This window comes from Phaethon lepturus, unplaced genomic scaffold (genome assembly GCF_000687285.1).
Source record: "Phaethon lepturus isolate BGI_N335 unplaced genomic scaffold, ASM68728v1 scaffold12087, whole genome shotgun sequence".
NCBI lineage: Eukaryota > Metazoa > Chordata > Aves > Phaethontiformes > Phaethontidae > Phaethon > Phaethon lepturus.
The window spans coordinates 458-25,086 of NW_010552550.1; the positions used below are offsets into that span (position 1 = coordinate 458).

General features: G+C 38.1%; 1 protein-coding gene across 1 annotated transcript in view; it reads left to right on the top strand.

Moving 5' to 3' along the window:
• The window catches only part of NAA30 (N(alpha)-acetyltransferase 30, NatC catalytic subunit), a gene marked incomplete at its 5' end in the record, with an annotated part of 18,777 nt that extends 449 nt beyond the window's left edge, over positions 1-18,328 (top strand). Inside the window, 4 exons of the mRNA XM_010291245.1 lie at positions 1-248; positions 7,686-7,809; positions 9,886-9,941; positions 17,116-18,328. Coding sequence (XP_010289547.1) covers positions 1-248; positions 7,686-7,809; positions 9,886-9,941; positions 17,116-17,253 — 566 coding nt within the window. The remainder of the gene's footprint in view (positions 249-7,685; positions 7,810-9,885; positions 9,942-17,115) is intronic.
• Between the last annotated feature and the right edge of the window lie 6,301 nt (positions 18,329-24,629).

Consider the following 24,629-nt stretch of genomic DNA (forward strand, 5'->3'; position numbering starts at 1 on the left):
AGGGGGACGAAGGAGGGGAGGAGGAGTCCTTGCTGCTACTCTCCAGGTCCTTAGCAGCAGCTTGCAGTTTGAAAGGCTCGGGAACGGACTCTCAGCCCGAGGAGGACCTAACGATACGATACGTCCGATATGAGTCAGAGCTGCAGATGCCCGATATCATGAGACTGATCACCAAAGATCTGTCTGAACCCTACTCCATTTACACATATAGGTATTTTATCCACAACTGGCCACAACTTTGCTTTTTGGTAAGTGCCGGAGGGGGCAGGGAGGGCAGGAATGGGGAGTGGTTTGGGGCTGGGGGGGGAGGATTAAAGGGTTGACATTTGTGGAAATACTTCTAATAATCTTTTTGTGGATAAGGCCAAGGTTTTTTTGGAAGTACCTGTCTTCCTAATGAAGTCTCCTTGTGACCTGTGCTTGTATAAGTAAAGCATACACCTGAAGTTACTACATTTGTTAATAAATGTTTTAAGTGGTGGGGAAAGGGTTTGAGCACAGGGCTAGGATCCAGAAATTCAAGACTTCTAATCTTGGTTTTGACATTGGCTTTTGTGACCTTTGGTAGCTCATTTTATCATTCTGTCTCAGTTCCTAGGTTTGTATCTAAAAAAGAAAGTGCTTAGTCCGCTAGTGTCTTATGAGTGCTTAGTAATTCTTGCACAATGGTTTTAAAACAGACTTCAGCATGACTAGCATATAAATGTCAAATGATACATGGAGAGACACTCTTAAGGGTTTTGTAGACTTTTTGATCTGCAAGTGTTGAAAAGGACAAGTACAACTGTATTGCTTCTTACAGATACGATAGTGTATGCAGCATGCAGAAATTCTCATGCTGCTTAGATTGTCTTGCTGTACTAACGATGTTTTATATTCTTCCTGCTGCACTATTGAAAAGATTGATTTAGCTGTCACCCTGTCTTTCTAAACATTTAGCATTTTATATGCTAAGAACTTGTGTCTCAGTTGTAAAGTGTGCTTTTAGGATGATCATCCATCCACAGATATATGAAACTGAGTGTGAGTTGGCCTCAGGGGTGTAGATGCATAGTGAGAGCTTAGCTGTGTTTCATTTACTCATAGGAAAACTTGATCTGCAAAACAGAACATTTATGGGAGTGTATGGCACTTCCTTGCTAAGGTAAATGATGTTCTTCTCTCTTGATGTTTTAATCAAGGCTGGACACCTCTCTGAAAGGTATGATTTAGCCAGAGCCAAGACACCCTTCAATTCAGGAGTATTTCTGTAAAATTTTAGTAGGGTATGAGTACAGGAGGTGAGGCTAATGGAATCCATCTGGCTTTAAACTTCCTGAATGTTCTTGGGTTTAGGGTCTGGTATAATTTATAGCGAGATTTATATGATTCATAGGATTTTCAGAACTGTGCCTCCTAAAACCTTTTAGAGGGAATACGGTAGGATTACAGGAAGTTGAGCAAAGCATTACCTTCTGGAACAAAATATTTGAAAACGTTGTTTGATGCAAAGTTATGTTTGCCATTATAAGGATGCTGATCAGGGCAGAACGATATTTTTCAAGCACTGAGCTATGTGTGTGACTGATTTACCTTATCTTGAATAGAAATGCTTGTGAACTACAAACGTCCATACTTTCAGCATCAAGTGTATTGCTGGTAATGCCAAGGCAATGTTGGATACTATTAGGTCACAATGCATTTGTTTAGGCTTTAAACCATTATTTTTGTGTCAGGGAGTGACTTGAGAATTTTCTTACAAAAAGAGCAATGGGAAGTTGTTTGACAGAGCACTAAAGCAGATGATTTCTAATATTTAGTTTTAAAAAGTGCGTTCAAAGAATAAGATATCACTCAAGGAAAAGAAAGTGTCTTAAGCTTATTTTGTAGTCACAGCTTTTTTTAATAATGTTGAAGAATCAACAAAACTACTTGAACTCTGTGTACTTCTCAATTTGCCATTTTTTTTGAAGGGTGGAACGATGTAAGTACATAGAACTGTAGAGAAGAATATGTGGCTATGAATGTGTAAAGCTGTTAGCAAATTGTTATCCACTTAATAATTTGAAGCTGTTGCAGTATGTTGCGTCAAATTTGATGGGTGTTTTTGTGACTGGTTTTAATATTTTTTTAAGGTTTGTTTTTTATAGAACAGAAAGTATTCAAGACAACCTCTAAAATTTAATTTGTTCCTGCAGTTAATGGATTCCTGAACTCCTTCTATATAAAATATTTATCTTCAGTCAGGAACTGCATATTCTGATTAGCAGGAACAGCTTCAGGATAGTGAACAGAAGCATAGTGCCTGATCTCACAGAATCATTTGTCTTCAGTGCCTTGTGGCTTCACACCCTTTTGGTTTCGGGTTTTGATTGGTCTTGGGGAGAGGGTTTAGACTGCAATTTGATTGTATTTGAAAAAATATCTGTAGGGGTTTAATCGATTCCTGTACTGAATTTCACCATCATCATTTTTAAAATCTTCCAATGCGTACTTCCCTGTCATCGCTGCACTGTCATGGGCTTCTTTCCCTTTCTCAACATTCACGGGAAAGTACTAACACCATTTAAATTTGAAGATGGGATGTGTATATTCCATAAATGAACAACAGTTGTCCCTTGCTGATATTTATTAATTAAACCATCTTAAACACCATAGTTTTACTATCTAGCATTTTGGATACATAACAATGCAGACCTGTTCGATGGGAGCATTATTAACATTATTCCCATCAATGATTATCTCATGGGTTTGAAACTCGCTGAGTTTTGGCTTGGCTCTCCCAAGGTGCACCGTTGCTCTAATGGCTAGTGCAACCAAAAGGGCTGCTTTGCTTTTCCTTTCCGTTCAACTGCCTCTTCCTGGCCTGTGCCAACCCTTGTGTTTCTCTGATTTGGGAAGCTACGATAGCCCTCCTGTCACCACCATATATTCATAAGTGTGTGTGTGTATGTGCTTTAGGGTCAAGTTTCTGTTGGTTTAAGGCTCCAAACGTATTCATAGTAAGATGTCACAGGCACTGGTGTAGGTGCAAGGGAAGAGGTAAGAATGAAGAGCTGGAGGGAAAGCATGGGACCAATCCTAACTAGTCACTAGCATGGTTTTGCTGTATCAAACCACTTCCTAACTGTATGCTCAAAAAAAGAAGTTCTCATTCCACTTTAAAAGGACCTGGAGATACTAGGACTCTTCAGAACCTCTTCATTTTAATGTCACATTCATCTGTGTAACTGTCTTCCTGACTTTAGGGGTAACAAGTTGGGAATACTTGATGATCAGTTCTGACGTGTTACACTGCAGCATTATCTGACTGAGCTGTTGCAAGGTAATAACCTTCTCCTTCAATAAACTGCAACTGTCTGCTTGAACTTAGGTGTCATCTGTCTTTGTAAGTGCAGGTTTGCACTGTGCGCTAGGTGTGGATGCCTTGTAAGTGCCTGATTTTTACTTATTCCCAGGAGCTCCGTCAGCCTAATTGCTCTTCAAATGACTTATGATAACCACTCCTCTGTCAAAAAATCAGAGGAAACGGCTATTTTTTGTTTCATGGGAAGCATTTTTAAGCATCGCTACAGTTTTGTCCCCATATGGATGGTAAATGCATTTTCAAAGTTGTAGCTTCCTTTTAAAGTGTGTTGCTGCTTCTAGTCTTAGCAGTGTTCTGCTAAGTTCTAAAACTTCCATTTAGAACTGATACATTAAAGACTTCAGAAAATTGTTTTCAAAATACTTCAGCGTGGGGAGGTAAGCTTAGGAAACCTTGCTCTCTGCCAAAGTTTGGATAAGACAGGATGTAATAAAAGCAGAGTTCTGGCTGAGTGTTGTAACCTCTCCTGTAATTCACAATACTGCACCATTCAGCTGTCTTTTACAAAAAAATCTGGAAAATCTGTGCTTTTATTGGGATCTTAACTTTGCCACTAGCTATAGCAGCATTTATAATTTAAACTTTCACAAGCTTAAAAATAACCTATTAATTCCATGTAAGTGGTTTTAGATGTGTTGTAAATCCAAAATGACTGTAGTTAAGACCTTGTTTTATATTAATGCTTTGCCTTTTTTTTTTTTTAATTGGATTTTATTCAAGAGTCTAAACGTACTTCATGTTGAAATTAAGACTTGTAAGGCATCATCCCCATTTTTGGTTCGGGCATAAAAGAAGAACCAGAAAAGTTGGGAAACTGTCTGGGAAGTCTTCCTAGCCTCATGGCAGACGTAGGAAGAAATTCTATAACATCCATTCCCAATTTGCAAACTCTGTGTGTATTCCAGTTTCCTCTTAGGAATGATCGTGGTTTTAGGTACAGGCTTGCTGTGCCACTTCTCACTGTCAGAGGCTTTGTGAAAACTTCAGTCATTGCAGCATCTGAGTACGTAACAACAGCTAGTATAGTTGTTCTGGCAATGCCCTTGCACAGGAGGGAATTACTTGTGTCCAGTTTAACACAGTAGAAACAGCGTGACTTAGTGATTTGCCCTGTATCATAGAGAGCTCTGACTGAACTGCCAGACTTTAGGTTAAAACCATTAGGCTGAATGTATCCTCTAATGGCATTCAGTAACACGATCGCTAAATATAAGCCAGAAAGTTCATACAGAGCTGTTTCTGTGATACTTTGGGATGGGTTTTGGTGCATGTGCGAAAGGGAAACTGTATTGCAGTAGTGTAAGTTCTGCATTTGAATCGCAAAATAGTTCTCTTTCAGGGGCTAGTTGGTTGTTTTAATCTTGTATAAATGGGAACAAATGTCACAGGATCTGGGTATGAAATGCATACTCAGACTGTGGCTGACGGACTTAATGCCATCTTTGCTAATGATATTAATGTCAATTGTTTAATTTTGTGAAAAGTAATGTTCTTGCTGATTTACAGAAATTTCTGTGCTAACTCTTCTAGTAATATATGGTTGCAATACAGAGATACTAAAATCTAGTTTGTTTTAAACATTTAAACTTGTTCATAAGAAGAAAGTTGATGCAAATATTGGATTTGAATTCATGTACGTTAATCCTGCTAATGACTTAGGATTGCAGTAAATCTTACAGTACTGTGTGGGGTTTATAATATATAATAGCAAATTGGTCTGAATTCTTTTTGCTGAAACTTGTATGTTTAGAAGTACTCTCATATACCTGAAAAGAAAATTTGGCCCATGATTATTTTTTCATAAATGGTGTTGTGTGGGAACTGCTTTTCCCTCTCTCCTTCCCACTCTCCCTATTTAAGTCTGTTTTGTTTTGTTTTTTAATTACGCAGTTTAACCTTCTCCAGGGAATTAAATTACAAAGTTTTACATCATATTTCAGATTCATTTCCAGCTTTAGGTAGGGTTGCAGAGAAGGAGAAAGGACAGTAAAGGCAGCAAAAAAAACTCAAATTGAGGTGAAAATGCAGCACTCCCTCTGTAAGTGGCACAGCTGTAGATTAACTGGCAGACTTACCTGCCTAAAGACAGAGAAATAGATTTAAGTGTTTGGAGAACTGGTAACAAAGTCATACTTTATTCAGCTCTCTGGCAACAGTGGTAAAACCAGTGGGTATTTACTTCTTTGATCACTGAAACAAAATTCTTTTCTGTTCATCTAGTGTTTTAAATATACGATTCATGTTTCTGAAAAGTGCCCTGAAAAAGAACGAACACAGATATGCAATGTCTAGAATGTCACTACTCTTGAAGTGTGGTTTTTAAAAAAAAAAAAAAAAAAAAAAAATCTTAAAGTCTCTGCATGACTGTTACAATCAACAATTTGCACGTGTTCACTTCAGGGCAAAGCATAACTATAACATGCTAGTTTGTGGTGTGCTTTTTTTTTTAGTGAGGTATAAGATTACATCTAGGTACTCTGCATAATTATAGCAATGTTATGAACAGTCTGTCTGATGATACTCTTTATTTAACTCCCTGGTTTTCTCAGGTCTGAACCGAGATATGAAACTTGCCTTGAGCTGACACTTTGCGTACACAGTTTTAATATAAGTACAGGTTTTCTTTCTATGGAGTAAATCGTGTTTTAGAACAAGTGAAATACGCTTAGAGGCTGTGTACTTCAGTCCATTTAGATCACGCTACAGTTTTTGTTTTAAAAAACAGTTGTTTAGATCATTCAGGGTTGTTCTTGGATACTGCTAAAAAAATGTGTTTTCCTGACACATAAAAACTTAGCAATAATTATAGTTGCCTGATAAGCTTAAACTATTTAGAAACGGTGTTAGGATCACGCTGTATCATAGAGCTTTGGAACTGCAGCTCATACATCTTGGGCTGCTTCATTTCACCTTTGATACAGCTCCTAGTTGACAGCTAACTGGGTTAATAACGCACCATCCAGGTAGAGATGCTAGAAGACATTATTGTTCTTGGGGCGAAAAAACAGTGAGTCTGTGCCTGCAATATGATCTGCATGAATGAATCTCCTGTCTGTAGTCTTGCCCTACAAGCCATGTACAAAAAGGTTCAGGTGATTGGAGATGATAGGGTATATACAGTAGACTTTGGAGAAGCGAGTGTGGGGCTCACAGGTGGGCTGCGCTGAGGCCTGGCAATACTGGCTCTGGCAAGTCCTTTTTATTTGACTTGTCTTACTGTTGTAAATTTGGATTATCCAGAAGCGCCTGTGCCAGCACATGCGTGTGCCAATCATGTGCTGTAGTCCAGGTTTAGTTGCTACACTTGAGCTGAAGGCTAGTTCCCCCCTGCAGATACAGGTCTATCAAAGTCTGTGGATCCACTTATACACCCCTATGTACAATTATGAGTTTCTTTTTTATCTCTGTCAGTCTTTCCTGAATGAATAGTAATTCATTCTCTGCTTGGATGCTATCCTACTTTGCAGCTTTATTCAGTTTTACTGCTGCAGGTTATAATGTCGTTAATCCCTCATGTTGCCTAATCCTTCAGTTAACATATGACTTAGGTTTTTTACGTGCTTTCTCTAATATATTTGATGGTAAAATTTTGGTGGACACAGTGGTTGTGCAAGTGGCTTGATAAGTGTTTGGGGAGGATTTGGTTTTGGGTTTTTTTCTTAATATTGCAGAATAGCTACATGTCCTTGACCACCCTTTTTGTGACAATACCATTGGGATTAACTGTCAGTGCATAGCTCCTAACTGTTCAGAGATTTCATTTGTTAAAATGTGTAGAATTAACTGTGTGCTTTTTTGTTTGTTCTTCGGGTGTCATATGACTGAAAATGACGGTTTCTAAAGATTAAACACAGCAACATTTTTCTCTGATCCATTGTGGCCTTGACATTAAAACCAGCCAAAAATTAAGCATGTTATCTACCACAGCCCTTGTACATGAAAATTCAGATCGCTATACAACAGGAATGGACTTTGTGCTGCTACTGCAGCCCATGTGAAAGGGTGATTTATGCCTTAACCTGGTCGGAGGGGAGGCGGTTGGGTTTGGGGTTTTTTTTCTTCCCTTTTCTATCACATGTGGTTTTGCCTGTAGACTTCTGTGGTTCTCTCCAGGACAATTCATTGTTTGTTAATTAACTGTAACTTTATTTGAATGTAATAAAGAAAAAAGAGTTCTTTACTCTTATTTATACTTTTGGAGACCTTTTAAATTTTTTTTTTCTGGCTTTATGCAAACAAATTTTGTGTGGCTGTTTCACTTAAAATGAACTGGTTTACTACTTTTGGTAGCACTGTAGATCACAAACTGAGAATGCATACGTGTATGTTTGTCTTTAAGGCCATGGTAGGTGAGGAGTGTGTAGGTGCCATCGTCTGCAAGCTGGATATGCACAAAAAGATGTTCCGCAGAGGTTATATAGCCATGTTAGCAGTGGATTCCAAATACAGAAGAAAAGGAATTGGTAAGAATAGCCTTTTTTGTTATTTCTTACTTAAATCCTGTAGTTGGGATAACTGTAGCTGTCATAAAGATTTAAGCAGAAATGAACTTCTAGATGTGGTGGTTGTCTGTCATCCCCACCTTACTTGACCACACAAGCTCCCCAGTGGCTTTTTTAAATTTTGTTAAAATACCCTGGAATGCCCTATGAGACTTACCTCTGAGATACTGATAAAGCTAAAAAGAAAGGCTGTCAGCAGCCCCTTGCCTCTGCCTATTACCACTGTCAAGTAACAACAGCAGGAACCCTCATCACTGTATTTCTATGTTCTATTTGGTCTGTCTTTTTTCAATGAACTTATCCCTTGGCTTTCCCCTATCAATTATGCATATACTGCCCATTGGGGAGAATGTATGTAGTTCATTGTTGTATTAATAAGTGAAGAAAAATAGTTGTGTGTTGCTGCTTGAATGACTGACACAGATCTGTTTTTTGGGGAAGTTACATGATAAAAGAAATCATTCTTGGCAGGGAGTTTGCCTTTCCTTGTTCATCAGTTTTGCCCTGATGAAGGGATTTGCATTCTAACACCAGTTATCCTAGATGGCTTAATTAAAGGTCTGTTCTTATGGAACTTAATTTTTTTGTATTGGTTATTATGAAATCACATTTTGCAACATTTTTAACTTAAAATGTAGACAACACCTTTAAAGACCAGAAATGTGCTTCACCATGTATTCACACTGAACAGCTCATACTATTGTCATTAAAGACTGAAAATTAACTTGCAATGGAAAAATACGGTGATACATTGCAGAATGGGACCACTGTGTGTGTTCTCATCTTAAAAAAAAAAAACAAACACCCCCCGAAACCCCCCCCAAAAACTTCAAAAAAAACCCTTGAAACACTACATATTATCATGACTATTCAAGCATGTGTGGATTTTTTTTTTTCTTCAGTGCAATTCTGAAGCCATTGTTGGTTTCTGTAGTGGAGCAGAGGGAAGAGGATACTGAGAAATCACTGTCTCTCCTTTCCTTTTAGCTGAGTCATGAAGGACCCTGCCATAATTTAATTGCAGGTGCTTGGATTTATGAGTAAATAAGAACTAATGCTGCTGTTATGAAGATCGCTGCAAGATTTTTCCCTTGCTTTAGTCAATTTATTCTTTTAGAATTATATAAGTAGAATTTATATTTAAAGTGTTGCTTACTTTAGCATTATGTATGTTGACTTTTTCCTGTACTTGTCACCTTGCTGTTTCTCAAAGTATGCTGTTAATCTGAAAATTTGTTTTCAATGTAGTACAGTTTTGTCATACGTTCAATGAAAATCTTAATTGATTAAAGTTTTGAGAATAATTTAAAACATTCTCTAGATTCCTTGGGGTTTTTTTTCCTTTTCCTTAGCCTTCTTATGGAAGTGAGATTTATGCAATTTCATTGAACAGCAGTTTTTTCCACTAATAACTTTGAAATCAACTTTCAATTTCACCCCAATTCTACAGACAGGTAGGGATATTACATTTGTAGCACTGTTGTGAAATAGATGAAAAATAATGATAAAGAATTAAATTAATGCTTGATTGAGGGGAAGGGATGGGCTTCAACCATAGTATTAGATACTAGCAAATCCAAATGGGAGTGAGCCACAAGAAAAGTGGTTTTGTAAGTTCTGTTACTAATAGAAGTATTTGTTTTAGTAAGAGGAAATTCCCTTGGAAGATGAATGTCCTTCAAGTACGCGCCAGCAGATTTTGACTTTAAATGCAACAAAAAGGAATGAATCACATCTTGGAAAGCTATATATAACACTATGTTAAACATAGAAGCCTGTTTCTAATATCCTTGTGTTAGAAGAATCTTGCGCTCAAGCTGAGTCTCTGGATAACTTTATGGATTATTTTAATGTTCAAGCTTGAGACTGCGACTTGACTGCAACCTCTTCTTTCTTTCTTTCTTTCTTTCTTCCTTTCTTTCTTTCCTCCCTGCTTTGCCTGGGTGTCATGTCATGTAGGTAGCACCCATGATAGTCATATATTAACTAGCATCTTTTGCATTGCAACTCTGACACTTACCAAAATCTATATTTCAGGTACAAACTTGGTTAAGAAAGCTATTTATGCTATGGTTGAAGGAGATTGTGATGAGGTAAGATTTTATAATCAAAAACTTTCATAATGTAAATGGCTTGCATTCTCCTATATGTGGGTTCATTTCACAGTTTTTTCTTCTACAGGACTTTTTTTATGTGGGGAGTGGGTTGGTAAAAAGCTATTCTTTTTATAAAAAAAGGAAAAATAACCTCTGAAAAACATATGGCACAAATAGGAGAAGGATTTTCTAAATTTGTCATAGGGGCTTAAATTCAGTATTTCAGGTTTTGTTTTACTTTGTGAAGCTGCCTCAGCCGTCAGTCGCCCGCACATTTTCCTCCAAGGACTCTATTTAAGGTGCTACTGACCAGTATAACTTGCATGTTGTGTGTAATACTTCTGTACTTTCAGAATACACAGAGATATTGGAACAACATGTGCTGTAGTATTGCAGAATATGGTTTTATCACAAGAAGTAGTCAGGCTATTCTGACAGTGCATAGCTATGTTACGTAGTACTGACAGAACTCTCATGATTTAGCACGTCAACAAAAACTTGGAAGTGACTGAATCACTGTCAGACTTTCTCTGGCCTAGATGTTATCAGTCTTTCCTTCTACCAGATTACAGTCCCTGGTTTGGGGTTTGGCTTGGGGGTTTTTTGTGTATTTATAAAGCAACTATCTATGTTTATGTGTTACCTGTAACTTGTGAGGAACTCCTCCCTATAACCGTCCTCCCCAATCCGGTTATCTGCCTCTTTAACTTTCTTCTGCTTGGTACAATGCAGCTGTTAGCTTTGTTCCTGATACCTGAGCACTGTGTCATTTCAGTGTGTCACAGTTAATGATCCTTTGATCTCTCTGTTATCTCGTTTCAACTGCTCCCTCAATTGTCCTACTGTGGTGTGATGAAGTTTCTTATGCAAAACTACAGTTTTTGTTACAGGATTTCTGGCACATACTCTGTTTATTTTTCCACTTGTGTTATGCCTCTTGCAGCATCCTTGCATATGTTCAGACTTCATTCATTGTTTGAGATATTTATTCTTCCTTTCATATTCTTTCATGCCTCTGCTTACTGCTGTCTCTTCCCCGCCCCCCATAATTTACATTGTACTCGGGCAGTGTAGTGCAATCTGATAGTTCTGTAATTCTTTTAAGTTCTGTGTTTTGGCTTGTTGCTTCTATCATCATATGTAATACGCTTTGCTCTAATCTGTTTCACTACTTGCTACACTGAACTAATCGAGAAAAGTTTTTTTGTTTCTTTGGTTTTTCCATTGCTTTCCGCTAAGGTCTTAAATTCTTTTGCCATTGCTAGAGTATTCAAAATTTAAAAAAAATTAAAATAATTGAAGAATGTTATCACAACTGTTGACATCACAGTTGGGGAACTGAGATGCAGAGAAGTGAACTGTCTGCTGTTAGAGTGTCAGTGGTAGAACTAGCTATTTCTACTCAAGCTACCAGAGTTGCAGTAGTTACTATATGATTTATGAGTGTATGTGTACTACTACTCATGTAACTTCATTTCTAAATTGGACTATCTAACAGGTATATACATAATGATTTTGCCCGTGTCTTTCTTTTTTCTGCCACTGTAATATTAGTCCAAGAGTCGTCTTACTGGGTTTTTTTTATCCTTGTAAAAATGAAATAAATGTGATAAGGATTGCAGGCTAGTCTGCAGTGAGACATCATTAATTCTTAGTCACAGATTTTCATTTATGGTGCCGTATAAATGCTTTGTACTAAGTGCAGAGGGCATTTTCAGAGTCTATTGCTGTCCCTCTAGTCGAAGGTGACACAATTCGAGCTCCTTGAAGTGTGTGCTGGACAGGTGCAGGCATGTTACAGTTCCAGTTGGGAAACTGTGTAACAGTGTTTGTGGGATGATGATTCTGAACTAATGATGCCCTGTTTCTTGGGGGCTTTTGCATCAGCTGAGTCTTGTGCTGGCGGAGAATTTTGAAATGGAAGCTCATTATGCCTGGGCAACATGGAACGCAAGCAGAGTGTATTTCTGACTTTTTACACTGGTCAGCAGAGTCATATCCACACTGATTTGATATATTTATGTTATTCCTTTTCACATACTGCCAAATAGCCAATGTTTTCTTCTTTTCTTTGCCACCAAGTGTAGGCTTCTTCCAGATATTCATGGCACAAAATAATAATGTTCGTTATTTGTACGACATGATGGATTGCTGAGTTTTCAGTCATGACCAGAATCTGAAAAATCCAACTAGCCACCCACTAAAAGCTCTGTCTGACAGAGCCAAGACGCTTGCCCTCACCAGTTTTTATAACAGTTGTTGGGAGAACGGTTTCTGGCTGTCTAATTGATGCCTAGAGCTGATCAAACGTGAAGTAGTGCATCACAGTAATTTGTCTTTGTGAGGTGTGTATATAGTTTAATTATCTCTGCTGCTCTTAAGATATTTTTCTACATCCCTTAATAAAATCAGAAGCATGATGAAAATAAAAAGATGCTGCTACTTGATGTAAGATGAACTACTATTCAAAAAAAGGCTGTTTTCTGAAACTTGCTTGGAATAGGATTAAAAACATGAATATGCAGCTGTGGGTATCACGAAAAATTTCCAAAGGCTGCTTGGAAACTCTTACCTTCAATCTAATTATGTAGTAGATAAAGTAAATGTACTTAATCGTAGTAATTTGTGGCATATAATCCGATAAATGTTTCATTCAGTGTATTACTTTCCAAAGATTGGACTTTTGAAGTATCAACATTGAGTCCTGAAAAATAAAGGATTTGTACAACACTATAGATGAAAATCTTGAAAAATCACTACAGATGTGCTGGCGTTTAAAAGTATGCTGCAATAGTTTCGTAATTAAGGAATTTTTTTCCTGTAAGCTAATTTAGTGGGAATAAACTAAGCCAAGCTATGGAACAAGTGATTTACAATGCAAGCTTCTGTGGTCAGCCAGCTGCCTAAAAGGTAGTTTATGCTATATGCCATGCTTCAAAGAGGGGGAATATTCTTCCAGCTAGAGGTTGTTTCCCAGCTTGAGGAAGTTGTGGGGTGAGTAAGGGAAGAAGTGAATTGGCTGGAATGGAATCTGTGTGGAGGGGAGGAGCTGGCTGTGGCCTACATTAGAATAGAAACGAGGGAAGTGATCTGATATTGGGGGTGGGTGATTGAACTAGAAATAACCTTCAAGCCTGAAGAAAGTACTCAACAGCATGCTTTGAGCTGGGGTGGCGGGATATAACATTACAAAACTTGAGAGATCTTTTGATTTTTTGTTTGTTTGTTTTTATCTTGGTTACTTTCTCAGGCATTTGATGTTAATGAATTCTAATATTTGGGGTAGTGAACTGAAGGTTTCCAAGATTATAATGGGCCTGTGTTTCCAATAGGTCACAATGATGTAGAATAACTTTATGGGCTGGTTGCATAGAAAATGTGAACTATGGAGATAAATCAGGTGAAGGTGAATAGCTTTGCTCCCATCTACAGAGTTTTTAAGAGATTTTTCTTCCAGTCTAAAAAAGGAAAGTATGGGATGACTCCAGCAAGTTGGTGTCTTGCTGTTTTTTGTACATTTGCTTAGTTTTTACTGACAAGCAATTTTTAAAAATTGTGCTACTTTAGACCTTCATGTGGAACTGTTACATCCCTTAATCACAATTGGAAAGGAGTAGTTTTTCATTCATATTTAGGTTTTCCATCTGTAACAAATGACTGTAAGTAATCTGCATACAATTCATTCAACTTGTATTACTGAAATAATGTACCATGTAACTGGTAACTAATCAAAATAAGACTCTAGTAAGTAGGACTTCTAAGAGCTTTTTTTTTTTTAAGTAAAATGAAAGGAATAGCAACTTCTCATGAGAATTTCCATTGAAACTTTAGGATAATTTTAAGTGTGTTTTTTTGACCACACCAGCAGGTGTGTCCTTTTAGTTCAATACTACACTTGTAAAAATTGAATGCATATCTTTATATAATCCTATTTGAAATTATCAAACCATTGACGACTTAGCTTTTTCTTAATCTACAAATCATCTAAGGTATTAGGTGTTATACCTTGGGTGCTACCTTTATTTGAAAGTCAAGGCAGCTAAACTGATAAAGGATATTGGACAAGCGCCCATAACTTGAGTATGATGATATGCCAAACTTACAAGTAAGAATAGCAACCTCTTCTGTGAGTGCTGAGAGAGTACGTTCTTTCACTTGCTTATTTGATTTGGCTGTATTCATTCTATGACTTGGTTTCTAAACTTAAGTTTGTTCAGAGTCTGGACTGAAAAAGCGAGAAGGCTTGACCTCTACATTCTTCTTCAGTTTAGGAATAAATTCTAGATATTAAAATGTAGTAACAAGAAACATTGCACTCCGCTCTCATAGAACATTCCTTGCTTCTAAACCCAGTTAAAATTAGACAGTTGATATAAAATGTGAGATTTATGAAATTTAAGACATAAGAGAAAGTAACAGCCTTCAGAAAGTTGCAACTTGTGCAGAAAATGCTGTCAAATCCAATCGGACCTTTGCTGGCCTCCAGAGGAGGCTGCGTTAGTGTTATTAGAGGATTTAACAGGCATATGTGTGCAAAAAAATAGACTCTATAAGACCAGAAATAAATGTAATGATTGAAGGTTTGGAGCTTGATTGAAAATCTCACACAGGAAGAGATTAATCCTTCACAAAACGAAGGTAATGACATTTGGATACAATATAACTGTGTTTCCTTTTTAGATAATAGAAACATGTCTTTATCTCTTTGAGATGAACGTGATATGTTGAGATCAGGGTATTATTTTTCATTGTGCTCAGTATTCCTTGGAAATACCAGAGCAAATCTCTTGCATTTGCTTTCAAGATGAGCACTCATTCAGCTGGTGGGATTCCAACAAACCTGAATTTCAACATTTAACCACTCCCTTAAATTCAATGATCTGCAGTGTTGGAAGTCTTTTAGCATTGCAAGATATGTGAGCTTGCAGTTGAATACAGACTTGTTATATCACTCTGCCAGGTTACTAAACTTCTATGAGAGTGAATGCCATTTGTAGCTTGAGTTCAAATAATAGTCTCCTGCAGTGTGGATTTACATAGGTCAGGTTTCCTCTTTGGCGTAATGCTTTGTTTTAATTGTACAATGCACATTATTGCGTAGAAAATAGCACTCTTCAGGAAAACTTGTGCTTCCATAATTTTTTATAAATTAATAGTTATCCATTTTAATGGATTTAGGATGTTAAGAGTACTTGATCAAGTCACAAGACTTGATAGTAGTATTCTATGAGGTGCCAGCTAGAGAAATTTGATCTCTAATTCTTGCCACAACACTAAGAATTGAATTAGGTTGTCTTGAGTGTGCAGGTACAACAGATTGTCCTGCTGTTTAAGAACTCTGACTATTAATATTTTAATGTATGACTCTTAATTCCTTTTCAGAAAATTAACAACTTCTAAGTCTTAGGTTGTTCGTTGGGTTGTTAGCCCCAGGTTTGCTATTCTTTCAACGGTCTTACACTGAGAAGTGCAGGGTTTATTATCCATTGGAATGTGGTTAGAGTATCTTGAAACTTGAGTAATGGTCAAACACATATATTAAATGGATTTTAAAATATTATTGAAAGTGACCGATCTAACTGCTGGCTGCCTCCCTCTTTTACATTGGCTTAGCCACTCCTCAGACTGCAGAAAACAGAGAGAAAAAGGAAATGTTTCCTACTAGGCTGCTTTTTGAAGTAGCTCAGCAACAACCCTACTGAGCTTGCAGAAGAGGTGAGGGAGAATGGAAATGCAAGCCTGAAGGCAGTGGGGCCACAGTGTCCATAAAGTAGATTGACTTAAACTACTCTACAAATACAAGCTAATATTTTGTTCCTGTTTTGGGCAGGGAATGTTAACTAGTTTTGCTGCTTTTTATTGGAAGAGAAGGGAGTCCTCGGTTTGAGTTGGGGTAGATGACTTTTTTTGGACTTAAGGGAGTTTTATGTATATGGTTCTAACTACACAGGGTGAGAATCAAATGCTGGTTTAGAAATAGCCGTTAGTGGACTTAACACTAGCAGTGATCACTGGTTTGCTGCAGAAATTGCTTAGGCTGTATTTTCATTATATGGTCTTTCTACAGTGTCCATCGGCTCTAGTTTAATATGTGAATGTACGTTGTCATGGGACTGCACGTAGACTAGTCAGCTTATTAGTTCAGCTTGTGTTCTTGTGCAACCATGATCTATCCTTATTAGCAGAATCCTTAAATAATTGAATTGGACAACAGTAAAGAGGCAAAACAAGTTTTTTTGGAGTGGGTGCACAGCTTACCGGGTATGCCAGAGCTCTGCTCAGTGCATTTGGGGAAAAGAGGGGAAAACAGTTCAGAGGGACATACTTCAGTTTTGTGTTTAATTTCTTGTTAATGCCAGTGTAGTGTTTTGCCTGTACTTGAAACTTCAGGATAATTTTGAGTCTCTGCTTAATTTGGACTACTCTTACACTTGGGTTTGGTGAGCTATTTGTGACAGGTCTTCCTGCAACTGGGATCTTATCGACACAGGGGGAAAAAGATGGAAAAAGCTGCTCTTTTTTCCTGGTGTGCACTCCGATTTGAGTTCGGGATACTTGTGTTGAGCACAAATATTTGGGTCTGACAGCTAGTCGTAGAATGCTGAAGCTTGTATCTAGGTCTAAATCTACTGCATTAGAGGTCAAAGATATTAAATGACTAAACAAAACCTCATGTGCCAAGGTCTTCTGACATGCAGAAGTTCAGTTGCTCATTCAAAATTCAAAGTATGTTTTAGACTCTGACCTGTTTGGTAGGTTTGTTTTGGTTTGATTTTTTGGGGGGGCACTGGGGGGATGGTGTTGTGTTGGGAGGCAGGGGTTGTTGTTTGCTTGGGTTTTTTTGTGTGGGTGGTTGGTTTTTTTTGTTTTTTTTTTTAACCCTAGCTATTAGGTAATGAGTTCAAATACTATTTACAGTAAAGTAGTAAAATCTTGATATGAATGAAACCTGCTTACAATGACAATTGTTGATTAACTGCTAGGTTGGTTTTTTTAATGTGGGAATTGGGGGGGGTTGCTTGAATTCAAGTCAAGACAAGAAAAAATGAATTCCTCTCATTGCTAATAAGTGTACCTTTAAATAAGAACTTTGAAACTGGTTCAGTAGTCATGTAATTGCAACTGCTTTCTAATATGATATTCCTTTTTCTTTTTTTTTTTCTCCTTAAAGGTTGTATTGGAAACAGAAATCACAAATAAGTCTGCTTTGAAACTTTATGAAAACCTTGGTTTTGTGCGAGACAAGAGGCTGTTCAGATACTATTTAAATGGAGTTGATGCACTGCGTCTTAAACTATGGCTGCGTTAAAAGAAACCTTCACATCAAGCAACTGACGTCCCAACAGCGCAGAGTTGTCCTTTGCATGCAATGCAATTTGTACAAAATTGCTTTGCAGGTGGACTTAGTAATTTCCATGCAGCTCTTAATCTGTCAGTGTCTCATTGAGTGTCGCACATATTCGTTGCACTTTGGCATGGCGCATTTGTTCAGAATTAAAACCGATTGTTTCAAACTTGGAGTTCTTTTGGTACCAGCAAGATGTGCCAGTTGATAGCCAAGATATGTTCATTCATTTGCAAGTCTACTGACTGTATTACATACACAGTGAACATTTTATCAAAGAACCTGTATGTGGAACGCAACTTTTGGTTCCAGAAAAAAAGCCAATGTAGATTGTAAAATTCTATAAGTATACTAACATTTCATACAAAAATTGCCATAGTTTTCTGGAAAAAGGCTTCAATTTTAGGTTTTATTTTTCAATATTGAATTTTCCATTCTTAAATATTGGTACCTCAGTGATTAGTGAATGAAAAAATGTATTGTAGGGTGGGGTGTGTGTTACAATGAGTAACAGTAACAATTAAATTGCGTCTGCCAGTGCCTGTATAGATAAGTATATTTGTCTTCACCTCTAAGTTTGGAGTGCATGCTTTTATTCTTTTACTTTCTTCAATTGTCTTTGCAAGAAAATTTCTGCTTTTATTTAAATTCTGGATTTGATAATAAATTATTTCAGATTTTTATAATTTGGATACTTCTCCCAAACGAGGGTTTGGAATGCCCTCCTTTTCTTATTGCAAGAAGTGTAAGCTATTTTGAAAACCTTGAGTAGCTGCTAAAAGAGAACCTGATGTCACCAGTAAATCTCTGCTGGTTTTGGATGCACTTTTTTCATTAAAAGAGTGAGGGACATTTAAAAGAAGATATAGAAAATTAATGTAAATTGGTATGATTTTATTTAATCAAAATTATTGCTAGAAGCTCTGAAAAAGATATTTTAAGATAGTTGGAACAATTTTTCTTCAGATTCAGATGGCTTTGCTTCAGTGTTCTAAAATACTTCAATCTTTGGTTCTTGGTCTTGGAAATAAATTTCAAGATGTATTGTATCAATTTTTAGCTGCTCTCATTTCCTCTAAAGTTACGTGAGCTAAATTATTGGGGGATTTTTTCCCTCCCAAATCAAAGCAGCAGGGAAGGACTTCTCTCTCTCTTTCTCTCTCTCTCTCTTTTGCACATTTGCTCTTGCTCTTTTTTTTCTCTCTCTGCCCCACCCCCCCCTTCCTTTAATTTGGCTTACATAGGTTTTACCAATACCCATGAATTTTTTCAGTAATTACAGTGTCTAGGCTTTCTTGTTCAGTGTGATTATACAGCCCAGTTCTATGAATCAGTTGGGGTTTTTTCCACTTTGGAAAACAAGGAATTAGTTGACTCGTGGAAGAACCTATGTAATCTGTGAAAAGGATGAACTCTCAGTGAATCTGCTCTTCTGTAGTTGAGCGTACTCTTCAGATTTGCCTTACTACACTTTTTTTTTTTTTTAAGGTTTGGTTTGAGTCATGGGTTTTTCTTGCTAATTACTGTACATTTAAAAACAAAACCAACAAACCCCCTACCTCCAGTAACATTTGGAAAAGAGCCCTGTGCAGGAAAACTGGATTTAAAGGAAAGCCTTATTTTGCACAGACCAATCGCACATGGTGATGGACATTTCTTACCATGTACAAATTATGAGTTGTATTTGAAAATAAAGATTTTTAATGGAAATTGGCCCTTCTGAGTTTTCTGCTTGTAGACACCATTTGTGCTTTTGAGGGGGTTTGTCCCCCTTGGTAAAGAAAACTCATATTTAAAATGGTGCCCGAGTCTGTTATTCACAGAACATGGAGGAGTTCAACGTAAAGCCTGCGTGTTGCCACTACTACCTTGTGACATGATAAAAGCTTTTATTCACATTATCCCCATTCCCCAGGTTTGCCAGTTGTTCTGGGCGGCTGTTCCGGAGTTTTCGTTCATAGTTAAGACTTAAATGTTGGTAATGTTAAATCAATCGAAACAGATTTCTCTCACCCGTTTTCCAGTGGTCCGGGATGTAGTGACTGCTCTGGCTTGCTTGAACTAAGGAGACAGATCGGGGAGGTTTTGTACCTTGTTAATAGCTGTTGGACTTGTATCGCAAACTGCAAACTAGGTTGTCTTGTGTGTCTGCTGATGTTTAAAAACTGAAAAGCCAGACAGGCAAGTTTTCTATTGGCTAATATTTAAGCCGTGGGTGTCTTCAGATTCAAAAGCCGACTTAGGAGTTAGCTGAAATCACTTTTCACGAAGGCACTGCCAAAAACATCGCTTCTGAACAAACTTCAAATACAATTCTGTTTGTTTATTGTAAGAAGGAATTGTCGCCATGCACGTTTGAAAATACTGCGCAAAATAGGTGCACATTTCTTTTAAAAGAGCACGTTGCCTGAAAGGTTCTGATATTGCTGCTGTGTAACACACAGTTTACTACAGAAGATACTGAAGCTGTATGTGTTGGTTTGTATTAAAAGAAACAGATTTGTTCTCTCTGTTGCTTGGGATTCGGGTATCAAGTGGGAATTTCTGAATTTGCAAAGAGATGAAAACAGGTTTTCAAAAGAAACCTAGCAATGAAAAGTTGGTAATTTCTCACTGTTGCTAAAACACAGTCCTCGCCTCCTCACCTTTTGCATTGACAAATCTAATTAAGGAGTTGATTGCTTTTATGTTTAAATTTTCCCAAATGTTGCTATTGGCTGACATGTCGGTATGGATGTTTGCATTACATTGTTTTTAAAGAAATGATCAGGTTCCTCACCTTCAAGAAAAGTAGGCATAATCTAATTGGCGTTGCATAGTACATCACAAACTATTTTTCAGGGCACTGCAAGACATTGCTAAAACTGAGTGCTATGTTAAATAAATTTCAGGTCTTGTATAAACATTACAACCTATATTGGAGTTCAGGTATCAGGTGGGCATCTATGAAAATATTGAGTGTATCTCAAAATACTGGACTGCTGTTTTGAGTGGATTATATTCTTCTGTCCCTTTATCCTTTTTGATGAGAACAAAAACAGTGGGGTTATGAAATGTACAAGCTGTCTAAATACAATGCAGTCAAATAAATGGTTAAGTTGTTTATTTCCTTTTGAATGGAAATGTTCTAATGACTGTTTTGCTTTGTCTACAAAATATGAATACATGCTTATTCTTGAGAGAGAAATGGTGGGAAAATTTTTCCAAGAGTTGTTTCTGGCTACTTGGTTTTCATTTCCATGCCTCTGTTAGAAGCATCTTGAAAAACTTCTATATGAACTTCAGTTTCAGAGCTGAACTAAGGTGCACCCTTTTTTCATGTCTATGAAGTTATGACTAATGTGGTCATTCTGGACTTTCCTGGGAGATCAGGGGTAGGGTTGTACTAAGCAAGAGCTGGGAGCTGCTTGCAGCCTTTGCAAAGCTGAGAACTGTCTCTTAAAAGTGTATGGAGCCTATGGATTTTGAAAATGTTTTGTGCTTCATGCTCTCTGCAATTACATTTAGGCTCCTAAAACTTTGTGAGAACTTGCCAGCAAGTGTTCTGCCCGTGTGTTTGTTAAGAGGCGTGCAGATGACTCTGTGAGTTGTAACCAACTTCTGCTAGAAATTGTTGGGTCACCTGCCAGCAGCTCCGAGTCTCTTGTTCTTTCAGCTGCTTTTCTGATTCCTTACAGCTAGCTATCTACTAGAGTTCATTATGAATTAAGGCTTCACAGACATTTTACCACTTCTTACATTTCTTTCTATTAGTCCCAGTAGTGGGAACTGTTGTTTGTGACTGAAAGTATCTTTCCAACTTCAGGAACTTACATGCTGAGTGTTGCATGTAAGTTTTTACCTGGTCATAAACCAGTGATGAACAGCCCTGCTGATTTCTTTTTTTTTTTTTACTCCTCCAAATCCTCCAAGTATTCAATTCTGTGCAGGATAAGGGTTAAATTATTTTTCCTGTCTTGCTCTGCAATGTATTTATAGCCCTAGGATGTCTAGTTAGTATGCATGGGCTAAAATAGATTTGGAGAGGCCTAGCATTTCTTTTAATGTGAAATTATAAGAGATATTTTTCTCACAGATAGTCCAGACTATGCAAGACTGGTTAGGTAATATTTTTGGGAATGTGCGTTTGATGTGTGGCCCACCAATGTGCACTTGAAAAATCTGTGATTTCTTTAAACATGCAGGGCAGAGGGATCCCAAGCTATGAGTCGTACAGGGAAAAGAGAAACGTCTCTAGGTCTGCAGAAAGGTTTTTGGTAAAGAAGCTGAGGCTTTTCTCCTGCCATTGCTCTCTGACTCCTTGTGGAGAAGACAGGACTGTGACTTACTGTTCATCATTGCTCTTCATTGGGGAAGAGTGAAATTCAAAATTGTTTAGAATAGATGAGGTACTGATCTTCTTAACTTGATGTCCTCCACAGGAGGACAGCCTCCCTTCAGTCAAGTCTGCGTGAGCCCTCTTCAAAGGAAATGGTGGATGCCTGCATTCGGTGGAGTCAAGGAGAGACTGAACAAATACTTGTAAAAGAGGGATCTGTTGAGAGGTGCCAAGCAGAGAAACCATTCGAGGCTCAGGAAACTTCCAGAGCTGAAAAGCCCCAACAGCTGGGAGACGGCTGGGCGAAGCATCGCCTGCTGTGTATGCTTGCCCCATCCTTCTTTTTCCCAAGACGTCTCCTGGCAACTGTTCCTGTATTCCCATTGTATGACCAATACTGGAGGTGAGAGGCGGGTCTGACCCAGGGTACCAGTGTAGGACAGAGCGATGCCACCACAGGGCAGGGAACTGGCTGGCTCATAGGGACTGATTTCCATCTTTGCAGGCATCGGAGGCTGAAAAGGGTCTTGATTTGTAGACTTTGGATCTGGGGCTCTGTAGGCCAAGTGGTGCTTTTGTTCACTAACGTTCTTTTGCTCTAATACAGTGCCAGGAAAGCTGCCCTGGGGATAATCAGAGTTTTCTGTGCATTTTCCTACTGGGCCAGGGGTCTTTCCTCCTGTACAGTCAGGGAGATGAGTGCAATACCCTGTTACAAACCAAGAGTGCTTTCTGACCTTGGATTTTTCTAAAATGGGTCCCATTAAATTGATGATCAGTCCATGCACCTTGCGAGGATCGCATTTGCTGCAATCCACTGCTGAAGTACAATTGTTTTCTTCCTACCTTCACTGAACATCTGTTACCATTTAGGAAACAGCTAAATAAAAGAAACATCCCCTCTGTCTCACTGCCAGCAATCCCTATTGATCTTTCTTCAGCTGCGTAAGATGGGAAATGGGTCAAATCCAATTTATGAATTATGGTCTGCACAGCTCTGCCAAAGCTCGAGGGCAGGTCACTGTGCTTTTGTCATAGATATTTGTATTACCCATAGGCCTTAGGTTGACGATTCTGTGATTTTAGGTGATTGAGTAGGAAATGGGAGATCTTGGTTTTAAAAAAACAAGTTCTTAGTAGAACCAAGAACATACTGAAAAGTTTTAATAAGATTTTTTTTCAGAAATTTTAAGGTCCCTGGGACACCCACACACACATGACCCCTCAGGTCCAGATTTGTTAAATCTCAGTATTTGACCTCTTTTTAAGCAGGGATGGAGAATAATTCCCTGAAGATTTAGCCATTGCCTTGTAGGTGGCTGGAACACATAATCTCCAGGTAGGGGACATGGATTTAAATTCTACCTCTGCATTGACCAGAAGTTCCATCCTGGACCTAAGAAATTCTCTAACAATCAAAACTGAACCCAAAGAGCAACAAAAAGAAAGGTCAAAAATGGTTTTCGAAATTTTCTCATAGACGTTTTTCTTATTTTTTGCACCAGCTAATGCCTTGAGTTTTTGGATTTTCTTTGAAAAAAGATGCAAAAGCAGGAAAAATAATTTCTACTGAAGTGAACGCTTCTCTCCAGGTGCTGGAGAGTGGGAGAAGCCAACAAAATGGAGGTAGTGACTAAAGACATAGTATGGCAGCTTAATAGTAACTGGTTTCTACTTTCTTGTTTCTGTCTGTAATGAGATACAAATGAAAAAATGAAGCAGCAGGTGTTAAAATAGCAAGAAAGACGAAGGCTGACAAGGTAGGTGACTGAGCAGCTCTGATAACGTGAGAAAGCTTTATGCAAAGCTAAAGTTATTACTGATATTATAAAGGAGGGGGCCAAAACTGTTAGCTGTGCAATCCCCTTCCAGATAGGACTTTGAAAATATGTGTTCTGTCCATGTGAACACACTCCTTTCCATGAATAATTTCAGGCAGACAATTAATTGAATACTCTCGTGTTGCCCCAGCTCCTTCCCGAGGGTTGGTTGCACTGGAAAAGGCACTTAGTTTAAATTAAAATTAGTCTTTAATATTGGAAAGAAGAAACAAATGAGCCCGCCGAGTTTGATGCATTTGATGAAAGTGGTTGATGTGTCACTTCTGAATTGCGCTAAGTGTGCTTCAACCTCATTGACTCAAAGCGCAAGGGCTTGCTGGAGGAGCTAATCATATTAAGAAGAAAACCAGCTGCTCTTCAACCAAATTAAGGATGTCCTCCTTTCCCATCTCCCTTCTCCACGCAGCAACATGCTGATCTGAGGATCCTGCAGCTTTCCAGGGAATGAACGGCAGTTTCGGGTGTGCAAAGCTTCTTTTGCTTAATTAAGGGCTTGCACCATCCGTGGCTAACGCTGCTGTTCAGTGATACAATTCACCAGAAAATTTTATTTTTATTCCCCCTCCCTCATTTTTTACACAGATGACTTGATCCAGAAGCCTTTTGGTTGCCTTAGGTGCAAAGTCTCTCTTGTGGCTGGCACAAAGTGCATTTTTGCAGCTCCAAACGGAGCTTGTTGGCGATGAGTGAGCTGGGCTGTCTGAAAATGTAAACAGCCTCAAAAAGAGTAAATAAATTGGGAAGCAGTTCAAGCCACGAGTGGCTGTCGGAGCCCTTTTCTGCGAATAGCAGAGAGTTTTATCTTGCTATCGGAAAGTGACATTCAAAAAATTGCTCCCTTGGGGCTGGAAAAGAAGTTCTTCATTACAGAAAACAGAGCTGGATATGATTAAAAAAAGAAAGTGTTCTCCTTAGGGTTCTTCGGTTTATTGAAGTGAAAATTGAGAAGCTGGCAATCTCTGGGCTGTCAATGAGCTAACGATCACTTGAATGGTTTCATGTATAACCTGACAAATGGAATATGTAGAAGGCATCTACATGGGTGCTACCTTCTACTGGGCGAAGTGAAGAGCCTGCCACACAGTCTCAGTATACTCAGTCCTCTGTACCTTATTGAAATATGTCAAAAATACATTTATTGAAATGTAAAACTTCCATGTTTTGGCTTTCTCCATGTAGAA